General features: G+C 43.0%; 1 protein-coding gene across 6 annotated transcripts in view; it reads left to right on the top strand.

The window, feature by feature from the left end:
* AGPAT3 (1-acylglycerol-3-phosphate O-acyltransferase 3) overlaps positions 1 to 9,077 on the top strand; it is a 99,989-nt gene extending 90,912 nt beyond the window's left edge. For all 6 annotated transcript variants that reach the window (XM_087758642.1, XM_087758643.1, XM_087758639.1 and 3 more), the window contains 2 exons: positions 1,770 to 1,968; positions 2,626 to 9,077. In XM_087758642.1, coding sequence (XP_087614768.1) covers positions 1,770 to 1,968; positions 2,626 to 2,714 — 288 coding nt within the window. In that variant the 3' untranslated portion in view covers positions 2,715 to 9,077. The remainder of the gene's footprint in view (positions 1 to 1,769; positions 1,969 to 2,625) is intronic.
* The last annotated feature ends 7,177 nt before the right edge of the window (positions 9,078 to 16,254 follow it).

Genomic DNA, 16,254 nt, shown 5'->3' on the forward strand with positions numbered 1-16,254 from the left:
TGGTAATACCTCTGCAGTGGTGTGTGACATGGTACAGACAGTCCCTGGGATCTGCTGCCAGGGACTGATGTAGCACATGGCCAGCATGCCTTCAAATGGCTCAAAGCTTTTCTTCATGTCTTCTCTTTTTTTTACCGTAGATGGTTAATGTCTTGACCACAGATTTAACGGTTCTGTGGGGAGGAGGAGAGAACTGTAATTAATGTTGCCCAGCCCTAACTGGTGGATTGTTGAACTTGAAATGCGTATCTTGAATTTTTGTGTTGCTTATCTTTGTGGGAAAACAGAGGATCACAGAAACTTTTAACTATCTTGGGCTTTCTTCTGCTATGATGACCTGTTCTGCAGCATTCCCAAGCTTATGGTTAGTCTGTAGGTAGGCAGCAGATTGTTTGTAAGGGTCTGGAAGTCCTCTTATGTATTTCATTTTGTTCATTTTAAGCTAATTTGTTTGAATACCTAAGCTCTAATTCAATTAAGGGGAGAGAAGTTATCTTACAAAGAGCAGTAGCTATCATCAGCTTCTTCCCCCCACCTCCAATTAGCCAGTGCATCAAACTAGCTTGTGGGTCAGTTAGTGTAATATGGGATTAGAGAGCCTAAAAAAAACCCAAAAAATTGGAGATCCTTGAATCCCACCTCCTGTTATCAGGGGCATGCTATCATGTAATTCCCTTGTGAAAAGGCTCTTAAATGCAAGAATTCCTTCTGACATTGCCTGGCTGGAGAAGCAGACGTTAAGGTGTATGTTACGGGGTGGTCTTTCTCTGCTTGGCTCCTGCTTTGTTAAACAGTAAATGCAGAGGTAAGCAGATGTAGCACAGAGCATTCACTCCGCTTGGCGCCATTCCTTGGGCAGAATGCTCTGCTTTGCTTGCTGGAGGAGGGCTTGGTGTTCTTGATGGTGTTGGCTCTACCTCTGTTCAACTTTGGTGTGAGGTGTTGCCGGGGAGGTATTACTTATATATGTGGGTATTTTGTGTATTGATCTTACGGTGGTAGCAATATGTTGTAACTGGAATCCTTAAAGTGCTCTTCCCGCACAAAGGGTATGTCCTCAAAAGGCTGTGTTATTGGCAAGGAATGCCTTGCACTTCTCAGCCTTTTATAAGGGAAGCTAAAAGAAAAACAGCTTAAGTGGGGAAAAATAAGAAATAGTCACACTGGAGCCATCCTTGGTACTGGCTTGGAAACCTTACAGAACATTCTTACAAACTGAGGGAAGACTGTGGGCATGCTGCTCCTTTGAGTGATGTGTTTCATGATTGTGTCTCTCTGCACGCTCAGCTCAGGATGCAACTGCTCTGTTGAAGTCTTGGGGTTATGGCTAGCGCAGTGCTGTCTCTGCTGGTTAGCTTGTGCTTTGCCTTCCTCTTCTGGCTGTACTACACGGCATTTTTCTGCTGTGCTTTGTTAAATCGTGCTGACCTTTTTGGAAGTAAAAACGGGAACAAAAAGCATCCAGCAAAGAGGCGGGTAGTGTTTCTCAAGCAATTAAGAGAAGAGATTAAGGTATTTGGTAGTGGAGAGGCTGATATGGTTTCAGTTTCTGATGGTGGCCAAGATTGCCTTCAAAGGGCTAATACAGTAGCCTCAGCAGTCAACAGAAATGCCCAAATAAATGACAGCAGATGGAAATGGATGCTGTGTGTTCTTGATGGGTATTTACCACAGATACTGTCCTTGACGTTGTGCTGGAGTTGACTAGTCTTGGATTGCTTGGTGCAAACGTTATGAACATGTTTTCTTCTATCTTCTCTTTCTCCCAGGATGCTTTGCAAGAGATGTATAATCAGGAAGGCATATTTCCTGGCCAGCAGTTTAAACCTCCTAGGAGACCATGGACTCTCCTAAACTTTCTTTTTTGGGCCACATTTCTCCTCTCTCCTCTCTTCACATTTGGCTTTGGAGTTTTTGCAAGTGGATCACCTCTCCTTATCCTTGCATTCCTGGGACTTGTTGGAGCAGGTAATAAAAGCAGAGAAGATGCTAAGCCCAGAGTTAATATGAATGGGGCTTGCAGGAGAGTACTTGGAGCTCAGTCTGTAGTCTTTCTATTGTATAGCATTTTTATTATTTCAAAAGCTTTAGTCCAGGCAGGCTTGCCTTCATATCTTAGGCAATATCTATAGCAATCAATAGCAAGTGAGTCTCATAGCCCATTATTATGGTGCCTGAAGGAGAAAATACTCTTACTGCACACCTTGTCTGTGAATTAAAAAAAAAACAAACACACACAAAAAACCAAACAAATACAAAAACCCCAACCCCCTACCCCACCCCCCAACAAAAAGCCCTAATTAAAAAAACAAACAAACAAACAAACAAAACCAAAAAAACCACACATGGGGGTAGGGGGAATATGCTTCAGTGTTCATACTACCTGTCCTGTTAATCAACATAGAAGCATTAATTATATTTTTAAATTTGGGTTGTCCTCCTCTCTTAGTGACATCTGACCTGTGATCCACGTGCAGCCTCATACAGTGCACTGTTGGTCCTTAGTCACTACTGTCTTTGGGATTGGGTTAACTCATGTTGGTTCTGCTTGTGTGTTTACGTGTAACTTCCTAAATCCTTGAGCTGGTTTTAATATGCCTCCCATTTCTCTGTTATATTTTAAAGCTTCCTTTGGAGTTCGTAGACTGATAGGAGTAACTGAAATAGAAAAAGGCTCCAGCTATGGCAACCAAGAATTCAAGAAAAAGGAATAACTGACAGCTGCAGTTCAGCACATATAACCAGACTATGGTATCCGATTAACTTCAGTTAAAAAACAACAACAAACACTTAGAAACTATCTTTTTCTTAATAACTGGTGACTAATATTAATGAATAAAACTTGAGCCAAGAATGAAGAAGTTGGAGGCATCAACTGAAGAGAACGCATCAACTTTCTGCCTGTTTAAGGATTACTGTAGTCAAACTATGGGAGAAAATCTGGGGTGGGGTGGAAGAAGAAACTAATTTTTCTTGCTTTGTTGGGGGACTTGGGAGTGGGGGCAGAAAAGAGGGCATCACATGCATCTTCAGATGACTGAATACACTGGTTTCTGTCAAGAGCACTACACTCACTTGTACAACAGGAGCCATTGAATGTTTCCTCTTGCTAAAGCCAACATAATGTTTGTTGATTTCCAACTTTTTTTATTAATGAGCCAGGAAAAAACAACCCTTCTTAAATTAATTGACAGATGTTCATTGGGTTAGAGTCATTTTGGAAAGGCTGTGTTGTCATGGCTACAGATGAAATCCTATTTGTATGTTACACTGATACTTTTTATTTTCAGGCAACGTCTTAAAACTTCTGTAATGTGAGAGAACGGGTAGTGGAGTTTGGAAGCAGAGCGTTATTGATCAGCACATACCATAGAACAGATCCACTAGTTTTAAAACAGTATAAAATTCTCATCATATCTCCTAACTGCTCAAGGCTGTTTAATTTCAAAATATTACTTCAGTCTTGAGTGTCGTTTGCCCTGTTTCACATCATACATGTATGATAATCTTGAATCTGTTTGGGCTTGTTTTGTTTTCTGAATTAACGGTGACAGTGGGATTTGGAGTTGTGCAAAGAAGGAAATTTATTCAATTGTCCTGACGTCTTCTCCTTTTATTTCTGTTCTCATCTCTCATCACCAAAGTCCAGTTCAGCCAACCTCTCTCAGTAACCTGGGAGGCAGCAGCAGAAATGAGCACAACAGTTTTCAAAATGTCGTCTTTTAAAAAAAATTTGAAAAGGAGAGGTCTGTAGCAATCAGGTTTTGACTACTGGCATCTCTTGAACTTTTAGTGAGAGTTTCAACATTGATTCAAATGGGGCCAGCATCTTATCCTGTGTTCTGTAATGACAGGGTGTGCTGCACTTTCTACTTGGTCGTGCTTTAGATGTTAATGTGAAGTATATTGCAAGGTGAGCTGTGCTCTTAAGCATTAGAAAGAGTATGGGGTCTCTTCAGGGATTTTAAATCTTTAGATTTGCTTGTTGACCTTTGATTTCTTTTCACTGAAAATTAGAGATCAGAATCATGACTGTACCTGTCTCTTTTTCTTTTTTCTTCTTTCTTTTTTACAAATGCACATTCTGAGATTTTTGTAGACTGCCGCTGTATGCACAGCTGGAGAATTATTTGCAAACAGATGGGAACTACCTGTATGTTTAAGTCCGAAGGCCACAATCTGCATTTGGCTATGCTCAGAAGTCGGTGAAATGGGTTGCAGATCTACAGCTGAGGGCAGAAGCTGACCCTCGGCGCCTGTATTTTTAACCCAGCTGCCACTAGAATATTTATCTCACTTTTGTAAAGAGCAGATCTTATCAAAGCACTGGTCGTTATTTTCATCTTTGCTTTAGTAACCAAGATAAGAGAGTAATAATTTACCTTCTTTTTGTATTTACTCTAACTGTTGGAATGTAACCTCTTCTCCCACAGGTTTTTCTGTTTTCAAACACTGGAAGAGCAATTTTGTAACTTAGAAAAATATTTTACTTGGGGTCATTAATCACTGTTCTGTCATGCACTTGATTTTTATTTGTGGTCTTTTCAACAAGAGGATTTCAAGGATGACCTATGTTGTCTGTCTCCTGTTAGACTCATCCTCATTGAATCATTGTACCCGTAGCTCCAGCATTAGTATGTCTTCGTTGTCCCCTCAATAAATCTTCCCTAAGATAGGGGATGCAAAACTGTTGTTAATGTTAGTGGAATTTGGAATATGCTTTGGGAATTGAGGAGAATAGAGCCTAGCCATGACTCTCTCTTCCTTGCTGGATGTTTTTGTACTCTTGTCTTTAAATAGGGTTAGAATTCCAAATGCTGATAAATATAACTCTCTGACTTTTCCCTGTTTTTTAACTGGAAGAGTAAAAGCAGTGGGCTTTTCTTTCTTTATTTTTTTTTCTTAAGTAATTCAGTAATGGATATAGTTCTTGCTTCTTAGAAAGATGTTACAAATGCTGTATACTTGCTTCCTGAAGATGATACTGAGTATATATCAATTGTACTGGCTTAGCAGAGTAAGGCTTGCAAAGCAGGCTGACCATTGACTATGTTTTATAATTATATTTTGAGCAGTATATTAATGGACATCACAAGAATTTCACAAAATAAGTTCCTTCTTAATGCTGAGAAGAGGGGAGATGCTTAAAGGAGAAGGGAATTAATAGCCTTTCTCTTTATGGGATTCTTTTCTCCTCTTAGTGCATGTAACTCCCTATTAGGAATCATGGGATTAGTGCATGTACATCAAGGGGAGAATAATCAACATTTCGTATTTTCTTATCATAACTTATTCGTTATGCTTTCTTTTTGAAAATATAATAAATACATCATCAGTTACTTAAATTTTGCTCTTCTAAACAGACATATCAGTAACCATTTGGAAAACTGAAATATACGGCAATGCACACAACAGTACAAAACCAACACAAATCTCTTCATGTTGAATTTTATCTCCTCAAATAGGGGTTTTTATACACACGCGCGCGCACACGTACACAGAGTATGTATAAATTAAAATGACTGGAAATAGCTGAAGTTAATGTGACTAATGAAGATTAGCGAGTGGCTTGGATTGGAAAAGTGAGCATAGATTTTATATCTTATTTTCTTCTGGTTTAATAGAACATAGCTTGTATATTTGACTACCAAGCCCTTTAAGAGCAATAATAAACAAAAATATATCATGTTTTTCGTCTTTTGCTTTTCAACCATGATAGGTTTAATAAACGTAAAGCTATAGGAGTGTTTTCTCTCTCCACCCTTCAAAACTTTCATTTGTTGCTTGATTGTTTAGACTAAATACCGTGCTCTCTAGTATGGACTTGCAAGCTGACTGCCATGGAGTTCAGCATCGACTCTGAAGATGCATGGTTCTCGGGCTCATACGGACAGATGCTGTGCTCTTGGCCTTGGCAGTGCTCGTCATTGTCATGAAGAACAATGATGTTGCTCTCAAAGTGGGATTTGCAGTTCCAAGGTAGCATCACGTTGACCTACGTCCAAGAACCTGGTGGAAGAACTCGGAGACTGCTGGCATTGTGGCATCTCTCAGTTAGGAAGGCACAAAAAGCTGATGCTGAAGAAGGACCAGATAACTGATATCCAGAGGTCTTGGCTTGGCAGGGATTACAATTCTCTGTTGCTCATTGTGGGCTGAATGTGCTCTTGCAATTGACTTTGCGTCACTGAGCAAAATATCTGTCTCTGGCACAAAGGGTACGGGCAACGTTCCTTTGTTCGGCTTTAACTTATCTTGAAGGGCTCTACACTTAATTGCTGACCAATGAATATGACTACTACCTTTGTCCTAATTGCCTGGTATTCACAGAAAAAGTGAGTGTGTCTGCTCGCTTCCACGTGATACCACTTGTCTGCATCTACTGATGTCTGTATATTTGCTTGCTTGTGTTTTCTGCAGATGGTTCGGTTATGACCTCTTAGCTGGAACTTGGACCTTTCCAGTTCAACCAGTCCTATGGAAATCGTCTCATGTAGCTGGGGTTTTGTCTTCCTGCATTTTGGCACTGGTTGGCGTGCTCAGTGGGTCTGAAGTGACACAGTTGTGTTTAAGTTGTGTTAAGCGAGAACGCAACTTTGCTGCTTCAGAGCAAAACTTTTCTTAGGGAAGACAAGTCCTTCCCAGGCCTGCTCGCATAGACCATCGCTACCTGGTAACATGGCCCTCTGGCATTGCTGAAGCCAATAGAAGGGAGTTGGGACAAGGTCTTCACTAACAGTTGGAGTAACTAGCAAGCGGGGGTCACCGTACATCTGATAATTGCTAAAGGTACAGTTTCTGTCTGGGACTACGCCAAAATCTGGTTTTGCTTCATGTACGTTTTCATTAAAGAAACATGGGGTTGGGGGCTTTTAATAATGCTGAGTTCACACTATGCAGAGTGTTTCAGATTGAAGACAGATAATATTCACATATTTTGGCATCTTGGAGAAGTCTGCATTAAGAAGTCTAAGGCCAAGATTGGACAGACCTAGCCCAAGTGTGTTTCATTCAGATGCTGGAGGGCAATGCAGATAAAAATTAAATATCCATTCCTAGATTTCCTTTAAGAATTGGATACACTGGTGTAACTCGCAGCGTCTCACGGATGCCCGTGCACTTATGTCACTTGGAGTGAAGTTTCTGGTTCACAGCAGACAATTACTACACATTCTGGTTTATGTCTGCGGAAAGAAACCCATCCCTGTGATGGTAATGCTGAATTTCTACTTTGACCCAGTTTGTGACAGCTACTTGCTTCCATGTTTCTGAACTTTTTGATCCATAATGAGCTCCTCCAGAGCTGCCAGAGCTGAGTGAAGCCAGGCTTTGAAGCAGGGCACAGTCACGCCGAGAGCTGCAAGGTGCGTCGCTGGGAGGAGGAAGAACACTGCAAGGTGCATTGCTGAAGGGAGGAGGAACACCGGCAGATCTGGCCAAATTCTTGCCCTGAGAAAATGGCGTGATGGCCAGAAGCTTTGCAAACCAGGGACAAGCGTGTATGTGGGCAGGCAAACTCTGACTCTACTACGAATGTGAAACCCCCCTGTGACAACTTAGGAGGTAACCCTTGCCATGTTCCTGTCATTGGGGTCAGAATTTGTCTTGAAGGGCTTATCTCCGTGTTACAGGTGGGAGCTCTTACTCTGCCGCACTTCCTCCTATTTATCTTGAAGACTAGTTTATCTGATTGTCTCGGCAATCTCTGCATCAAAGATCCTTGCAGATTGTTGGTTGGGGTTTTGTTGGTTGGTTGGTTGTTTTTTTTTACCTGCTGTGGTTTTGAGGGAAAACTTTCTGGAAGTCGATGTTACAGGGTCTGCACCACGTTTGGTAGCCACCAGAGAACGTCATGAAAATGTTCCACACTTTGGAACTGGGAAGACAGTGGACTGACATCTGTAAGCCAAACGTGTCACGTTTCCCCTGTCCTTGGCCCCTCTAGGTTTATGGAAAGCTGCCTGTATTTCTTAAAAAGTTATACCCATAGTTACAAGCCACTCTTCGGTTTTCAAAACTGGAAAGAAAGTACATTTGTTCACTTTCACATTTGAGAGTACTTGAGTGCAGCTGATTGTCTGTTTCTAAAAAGCTTTACATTAGCAGAAGCAGCATTTTATCTTTTTAAGAGGAAATGTAGTTTAAAAATAGACACTTCAGCAGAAACTGGAATATAATAGTACTTTTAAAATCTAAATTGGAAGTATGCTGTTGTGTGGGGGCTGCCACTACCAATTTGTAGTCTTAGACAAATTTTATTTCTTTAATTTGGCCAAGGTGTACTTTCAAGAAAAACACACCGATTTACTAGTCACACTAAAATCGAATTCGCGAAGGGAGGAAGAGTGGGCAGCAGAGGCTGATCGAGAACGAGGTGGGTTTTTTTCCCCCCCAAAGGCATGAACTGGTTCTCCGGACCTCCTTTTTGACGTGCATGTGCATTTGTGCCGAGAGCCAGGCTGTGCCCCTCCGTGTTCCCTTGCTCCAGCTTTGTCAGGGCTGTACCGTCTGGCAGCTGAGCGCTGCTTGCCTGAACGCCGGGCAGCCGCTGCCGGCCGGCGTGCCGCTCGCTCCTAAAGATCACCAGCAGGTATACTGTAGCTTTAATGAAAACCTTCTCTCCTGAGAAAACTCACTGTCCTTAACCCGATCGATTTGTTGCAAACTTGTCATTTGGAGGGAAGCGTGAGTACCTGATGATCATTATTAGCCAAATCTAACGAGTAATAAAACTGTATACAGGGTACGCATTTACTGTGCATGTGTATATATTTTTTTGTACATTTTTACAATTATTTCCTACACTTGATTTTATGACGTTCAGAAGAGATGTGTCTGCATCTGGTTAAAAACAAGAAGCTATTAAGAAAACCCAACCCTGTCACCTACTGTAGTTTCTGCTAAGAATTGTGCCCAAACACATACGCAGATTTACAGTGCTATGCAAATATTACTTTGTAAGCTGTCTCTTACATTTTGCTTAAGTAGTTCACGCTGTTTTTACTGGGCTTTCAGAAAAAGGTTAATGCAAAAGACTCATCTTGTAAAATAAAATAGCTTTGGCTGTGTGAAAGTACTGTATATTAGAATCTCATTCACGCTTTCAGTTGCTTGTTTTAACTGTATGTGATTTTGTACATAATATGATGGCGTAGAGGGTTTTTTAATTGTGCTTGAATGAAAAAGGGTGACTGCCCAGCATCTGTTTTATTTTCAGTGTTAGCGAGTAAGTAGCTGATAACGTAACTGGGAGATCTGCATCCTTTTACTATTTGCCACTCTGGTTTTTGTAACTAAACGTGCACTGAGGGCTATTTTCTTTTTGGTTTGGTTGGTTTTATTTCCATTTACACTTTCTGGTCTCAGTCCTGCAGACCGATCCACGCGAGGGCCACGTGTCTGCAGCAATAATCTGGGTGGATCATTTTGTGGGGGCTGGGAGTAAAGAACAAGCTTAACCCTACGGCCGTTCCCTGCACTAAGCCAGCCATTGAGAACTGCAGATGGATGGTGCATTGCTGTAGCATTTATAGAAGCAGCATATAAAGTTTTGCATGGTTCCTCCAAATGACCAGGATGGAGGGGAGGGATGTTCCTTTCCTGAAGAATCCTCCAAAATGAACCTAAAGCTGTATCATCTGAGAAGTTGAGACTCCGGGAGGGTAAGCTGGCTGTTCGGATAGATGCTGTAGATTAAACCAGTTTTTCAAATCTGACATCTTTCAAGTTCCTATTTGTCACTGAAAGATAAAGCCCTTCCCCCTTCCTCAGCTGTGTGCTGCATCATACGCTCCCACCTGAAAGCAAACCAAGACCCACGGGAAGATCACTTGGCATATTTTGCTCCCTTCCCCGTATTTTTATCAGAAGGCTGCCCAACGGAAGTAGATCTCTACAATTTCTACCTCTAGGTATATCCCTGGCCTGCTTCTGTACCTGCTTGGTCCCCTAAGGCATTAGCTCTTTGTTACGGTGTTTGTGCCTGCAACAACTAACAGGCGCATGGGATCGTGTTCCTCTGTCGTCTTTTTGCTAGACCGTGCAAGTGCCGAGTTCTTGGTTTCTCCCGTAGGTTTTGCCTTCCCTGATCCTTTGCTCCTTTGAATATTCCAGGTTGTGCTGAGCTGCCTTAAGATGACAGATCAGTTGCGCCGTGTGTCACTGTATGGACAGACCTTTTTTCGTGGAGAGGATGGGCTCTGATTCTAAGAGTACGCAAGCAGAAATTTATTTTCTGTTACTTTGCTAGTTTGCACAAATACAGCTTTTCTTATTTCTGTGTCTCCATTGAATCTCCTCAGAACCGTAATTCATTTTTAAAGGCTGATGATTTTGATCTGGGGTTTTTAATGCTGTGTTCCAGAACTACTTTATTCAGCTTTAAGGTGAAAAACATGGGTTGAAGTTTTTATCAGTATAGCAGAACAAAGAATTCACTTGACTAAGATGGTATGATCCTTAGTACATGCGTGCAAAAGCCAAGCCGTGAAAAGTGAAGCCCCAGCTGATGGCAGAGCTCTGTTGCTGAACGTGTGTTGTCTTGCCGTGCGCTTCAGAAGAGATGTTACTGTCGCTAATTCTTGTCCTCGGAGGTACCTGTCTTCCCTCATTGCCTATCCACCTGCCCTTCTGCAGGTCCTCTCTCCTGAGCTGCTTTCTCTTGCTGAACCAGCCGGTGTCAGAGCTCACAACTGCACGTGCTGGAGAAGCCGGGGCGGCGGGGTGTACGGAGAGGGGGAGGTTAACGGGGCAGCGCTGTGTAAGGTAGCTGTGGAAACGGAAGAAAATGTTGCTACTTGGATGAAGGCATAGGGCATGTTGGTAGGTGGTTTGTTTCTGTGCTAAGCAGTCCACATCACAGCGACCTTTAGGTTGTGGGAGCTTCTTACACGTCCTCTCTTTAAATTGCAAACACAGTAGGAAGTTGACGGATGGTGGTGGCGGCAGCGCTTTCTGGGCGTAGCTCTTCTAGATTCCTTAATCTCACTTATTCCACCTTTTTTCTTCCAATATGGCATTAATATATTGGGGAAAACAGCCTGGAATTCCATAAAAGCAATGTTGTGCCCTCAACACCAGACACAACCAGCCGCTGCATTGGGAGCGAGTTCATGTTTTAGATGTGCTGCATTCCCGACTGCAGTTACGTTGGGCAGAGTGCTTTCTGGGGGGAGGAACAGGTGAATGCACTTTCTACATACTTTTAAAACTGGAATCTGTTCCTGAGAGGCTTGACAGACTGAGTGCATCTATGGAGCGAAACTTTATAGCAGATTCTTATAGGTAGATAGAAGCTTAATAACTGTGATACGGGTTAATGAAATACTCTTCTGGATTTTGCCATCCTATGGATTCACATCTATGAACCTATAATATTTTTTATATATATATATATATATATATAATATTTTTTATATATATATATATATGTCAGAGTCCAATACTCTCTGACCAGGTTCTTTTACATACCTCACATGTGGAGGATGTAATGTTTAGTATCAACTTTACTTATCTGAAGATAGTTGTTACACGGGATTTCTGATTTAGCAGCGTGATACAAATTATACCGAAAACACAAGACAAATGTAAGTTACGCTCAGCAAAATACAGCAATTGCAATACACGGTTCAAGGACGATGCCGATGTGATCTCCGTTACAGACCTCTGTAACAGGCTCACTGCCACGATGCTGGGCATCCCCAGTTGCCAGCGAGGAACACATGGGCTGAAGCCAGCTCAAGCCCGCTGTTCTCTTTGAAATTCTTTTGTTAGTTATTTAGGTTTTATATTCTGCGTGGGGCTGAGCTACGGATTCATCCCCCCTGTGCTGGTCTGGCTAAGTCAGGGAGATGTTTACAGTTGATCCGCTCAACTGTTTATAGCTATTTATCTAAAACAAAGGCCGCTCTGGTCCCCTTTGTGTTGAGCTGCAGTCAGCTTGCTTTGCACAGCTGTGGTCAGTCACACCCTCCGTTATCCCCTCAGCTTCACCAGCCCATCGCCCTTGCCCATCTCCACTGAGCCTTCTTCCCTTCTAGGGGTTCATTGATCAGCCACAATAATACAATATATGGTGTTGGTGTATCATATGATATATGTATGATATCAATAATATTGTATGATTGACAGATTCAAGGTCCTTGAATGCCTCCAGAGGAGGGCAGCAAAGCTGGTGAAAGGGCTGGAGGGAATGTCCTGTGAGGAGCCGTGAGGGACTTTGGGCTTGTCTAGTTTGGAGAAAAGGAGGCGGAGGGGCGACCTCATTGCTCTCTATGGCTTCCTGAGGAGGGGACGTGGAGAGGGAGGTGCTGAGCTCTTCTCCCTGGTATCCAGTGGTAGGACGTGAGGGAATGGCTCAAAGCTGTGCCAGGGGAGGTTTAGGCTGGACATTAGGAAGCATTTCTTTACCGAGAGGGTGGTCAGACACTGGAACAGGCTTCCTAGAGAGGTGGTCAATGCCCCAAGCCTGTCAGTGTTTAAGAGGCATTTGGACAATGCCCTTAACAACATGTTTTAGTTTTTGGTGAGCCCTGAAGTGGTCAGGCCATTGGACTAGGTGATCGTTGTAGGGCCCTTCTAACTGAAATAGTCTATTCTATAGATATATCCCCTATTATGCCAACATCATTATGTTCCTGCTGTGATAAAGGCATGTGCCAAAGGGGCAGGATTGTGGTGGGCTATATGGTGAGCCTGCTGCAGCTGGAGCTGTGCCGCCTGAGGTGGCGTGGCTGGAGCAGACATTCCTGGTCAGTGCCGGACAGGCAAAGCACGTTGCTTCCCAAGGTACTTGCTAGAAAGCAGGCTACCAAAAGCAGTTGCCACCTTGCCGTCTGTGGTAAATGCCTCTGCGCAGTCACAGGCACATAACTGACAGGGTATAACGGGCAGGGACTGATTGCGAAGAATGCGGTACAGAGCACGCTTGACTCTGAGGACAGGTTGTTTTCCTTTTCTTCGCCGTGACTTGTGATGTGAACCGCCTTTGTTTTTCATCTTGCTGATGTAGGGCAACATTTGCAAAAGCCAAATTCAGTGGTGGCCTAGTTTTCTGATGATTTCTCTTTTATTTGCTTGTCCAATGAAGTTATAAGTGGTTATGGGCTAGTAGTTGCTCCATTTATGAGGAAAGTAGAAGAGAGAAACTAGGCAGGGTTTAAGAGGTATAAAGGGTTAAGGGTATAAATCTCCTTCCACCTTGGCTGAAATGAAGTAGAAACTCTACAAGTATTTTCAGGAAAATGCTATTTTGTGGATGCTTCCGATCAGCTCAAAGCTTCTTGTCAAAGGCAGGAAAGTGCTATACTCTCCTTTTTTTCCCATCTTTTAATTCAGCTGTAGCAAAGTTATATCATCAAGATTATGGCCTGAAGCTGCATCTTTTAATTGTAGACCTCTACCACGCAGATACACTTAAGTATGCTGTTACAGGCTGCTGCTTCCAGTCCGTGGAGAGAAGGCTCTCATGGCAGTGGTTCAGGCTCTCCCCTGGCATTCCTGTTTCCCCCATCACACCGGTGAAGCGTGAGCCCTTTCGTGGTGGTTTCCAGAAAGGAGGACAATGCTGTGCCTTATTCCATCTGATCAAAGCTCTCCACTTTGTAATCCAGCCAGGCAGGACTCGTGGAGAAGAATATTGGCCCTCCAGCTTGTTTGGCCATCAAACATTTCCATTTATGTAGTGACATTTAAGATGATGAGTTTATTTGAGCTAAATCCTGTTCAGACCATTGCGGTGACTGGGGTGTGTGTAATTGTCTCCTTAGGGATTAGGAGCCAGAAAACAGCCCCATACAGCCGATACGGTTACTCTTACCTCTCTGTAGGCAAGAGAGGACACTAGATGGAGGATTGTAGACCTAACGACCACCCTCTTCTGCACTTTGCCTGTGTACAGCAAAGCTGGTTTGCAGGTTGCAGAAGTGGGGTCTGCTGTGCCACAGGGCTGAGCCGATCTGAGGCGTGCCAGGGGAAAATCCTTCCCGTTGCAGTTACTCCTCTCTTCACACAGCCTCTGCAAGTGTCATGTTTGAGCAAACGAGGCCAACTCATTTTATGCACAAGTGAGCTTTCTTCTAGCTGTAAGGCATTACTTTAAACAGCTGCACAAAAAATGAGAATGCAACCGATGCTGAATGGGCAGACCGAGATCTCCCTCTTCGTTAGGGCTCTTTCCCTGTCTTGCTGCTTTGTTCCTCCCATGTTACACCCAGCACATAATCAGGTAATTTCCATAGTTTACAAAGCTTTATTCCAAATCTCTGGTATTTTAAAGGTCTATATTAACTTTTTTTTTTTCTTTTTTTTTAAGAAGTTGAAGGTTTTCAGTACAGAGCCCTTAGTGGGGTTATAATGGCATAATCTGCCTCTTCTGCAGTACGGAAGGATGGGGAAGCATTGCTTGCTGTCTCTGCCAGCGGGTAGGTTCAGAGCAAGACTCACTAACTGAACATGATAAATGAGTTTGCCTGACAAATCCCCTATTTCTTATCTGATGAATTGAATGTTAATGGCTTGCTAAAGGATGGAGAAGACCTTCTCAAACTGCTCAGAAACGCTCCTGTGAAAGGGCTTTTGAATATTCTGCAACTGTGAGGTGTGGACAAGACACAACCACGTGCTGTGGAGTGAAACCCTGCATTTTTGGGAAGGGAAATTTGCTCAGACCAGGGTTAGTTCCCCGTCAGATGGGAACAAACACACAATATCCACCCACCGCCCCTGGCCCAGAACAGCAGCAAGATGGGAAACCTACAAAGTTGTTGTTCCCTGAGACTATGCACTCTCTTGCTGGCAACCGTACAAGAAGGCAGTTGGCCTATCTAAATTAAGTACCGCACATAATGGAACATAAATTATTCCTGTTAACTCCAATGCGATAACGTGGTTAAGGAGAACAAATTGCACTGAAGCAATATTTTTTTTTTCTTGCTCTCAGATGGATCTCTCAGTGAAGCAACCTCTGGAGCTAATATTAGGCCTGGGAATTTCACAGGCACTAATAGGATTAGGCACATGACTTCCTTTTCAGTCTGATGGGAGTGAAGTGTTTTAATTCCCTTGGGCTTCTCTGAGATTTCAGCACGGATTCAGAAGCAGCGTCCAAACCGTCAGCACACCCAGACTTGCCTCTCTGGCTGTCCGCCAGGCAAGGAGAGATTTGCTAATCCACCCATCAGGAGGGTAAATGGCCTTCCCAAGGAAGAGAATTTGGTGTGCAACCTGGGACAAAACAGTACTTGCTCCCACTCAAGATGTAAACCAAAACAAAATACTGTAACTTTGTATAGTGCCTTTGAAAAATGAAATAATAGAATTGTGCTCTTTCACTCGCAAGAGGAAACCTGTTCTCATTTACCAACAACTCATTTGGTGGGGGGGGGAGTTCAAGCTCAGTCTTACTCAGCTTCAGTTTGGTGCTTAGGGCAAGGTTCACGGTGCCTTTCCGTCTTCAGACACAGCTGAAAAAGACTAACATAGGGTGGTAAAAGTAGGGAACACTCGATTGCAGTGCTACTAGAGGATTCTGGATGTGAGTAGCATCATCCATTAGAAATATTTACTGCCTTATTATTTGGGGGGCAGCAGTGGTCAGAACAAGAATCGATAGGGATCTCGTCCTTTCTCGCCCGTCAATGATATCTTTTGTTTTACAGCTGTCTTAATAGCTTTACTAAGAGCACTCATGTCTAATAGGATCAAACCCTGAAATAGAAATCTGTAGTGGAAAAAGCCCGTGCTGCCTGGATGTCTTTGTGATCTTGAAAGTTATGGTACCGTTGTGTCTCTGGTTGCTTAGTCTTTCTCCTTCTCTGTGAAATCACATATACACAGAAATTAAGAGGTGGCAACTGTCAGTCTAACCCTCTGTGAGGTGTACTGTTACCATGGTAATTAGGGTATCAAGCCTTTTCTTCAAAAGTGAAGGCTAGTGCTAACAGAGAAACTTACCATTTGATGGTGGTGTAAGAAAAAAGTCTCCTCCCAATGGGACTCACTCCTGTGAACGCTTCAGATGCCAAAAACCATGCTCCATCCCTGTTCCCTTGCATGAAAACGTCTGACATCTTCATACTACATTCCGGTGCATGTGTAAAAGCTGTCCTCTCCCCACCCAAACTCAAGATGATGAGTCTGATTATACCTGTCATGCCACTGCAGAATGCAGTTCTACTGATCTAGAGCAGGGAAAAAATAAATAAGGACTCTGAAGTGGAGGATTCTTACCTGAATATTTACTTCTAGGCTTATCGT

The sequence above is a fragment of the Nipponia nippon genome, unplaced genomic scaffold (genome assembly GCF_047370975.1).
Source record: "Nipponia nippon isolate SJK-2023a ecotype South Korea unplaced genomic scaffold, ASM4737097v1 scaffold_2, whole genome shotgun sequence".
NCBI lineage: Eukaryota > Metazoa > Chordata > Aves > Pelecaniformes > Threskiornithidae > Nipponia > Nipponia nippon.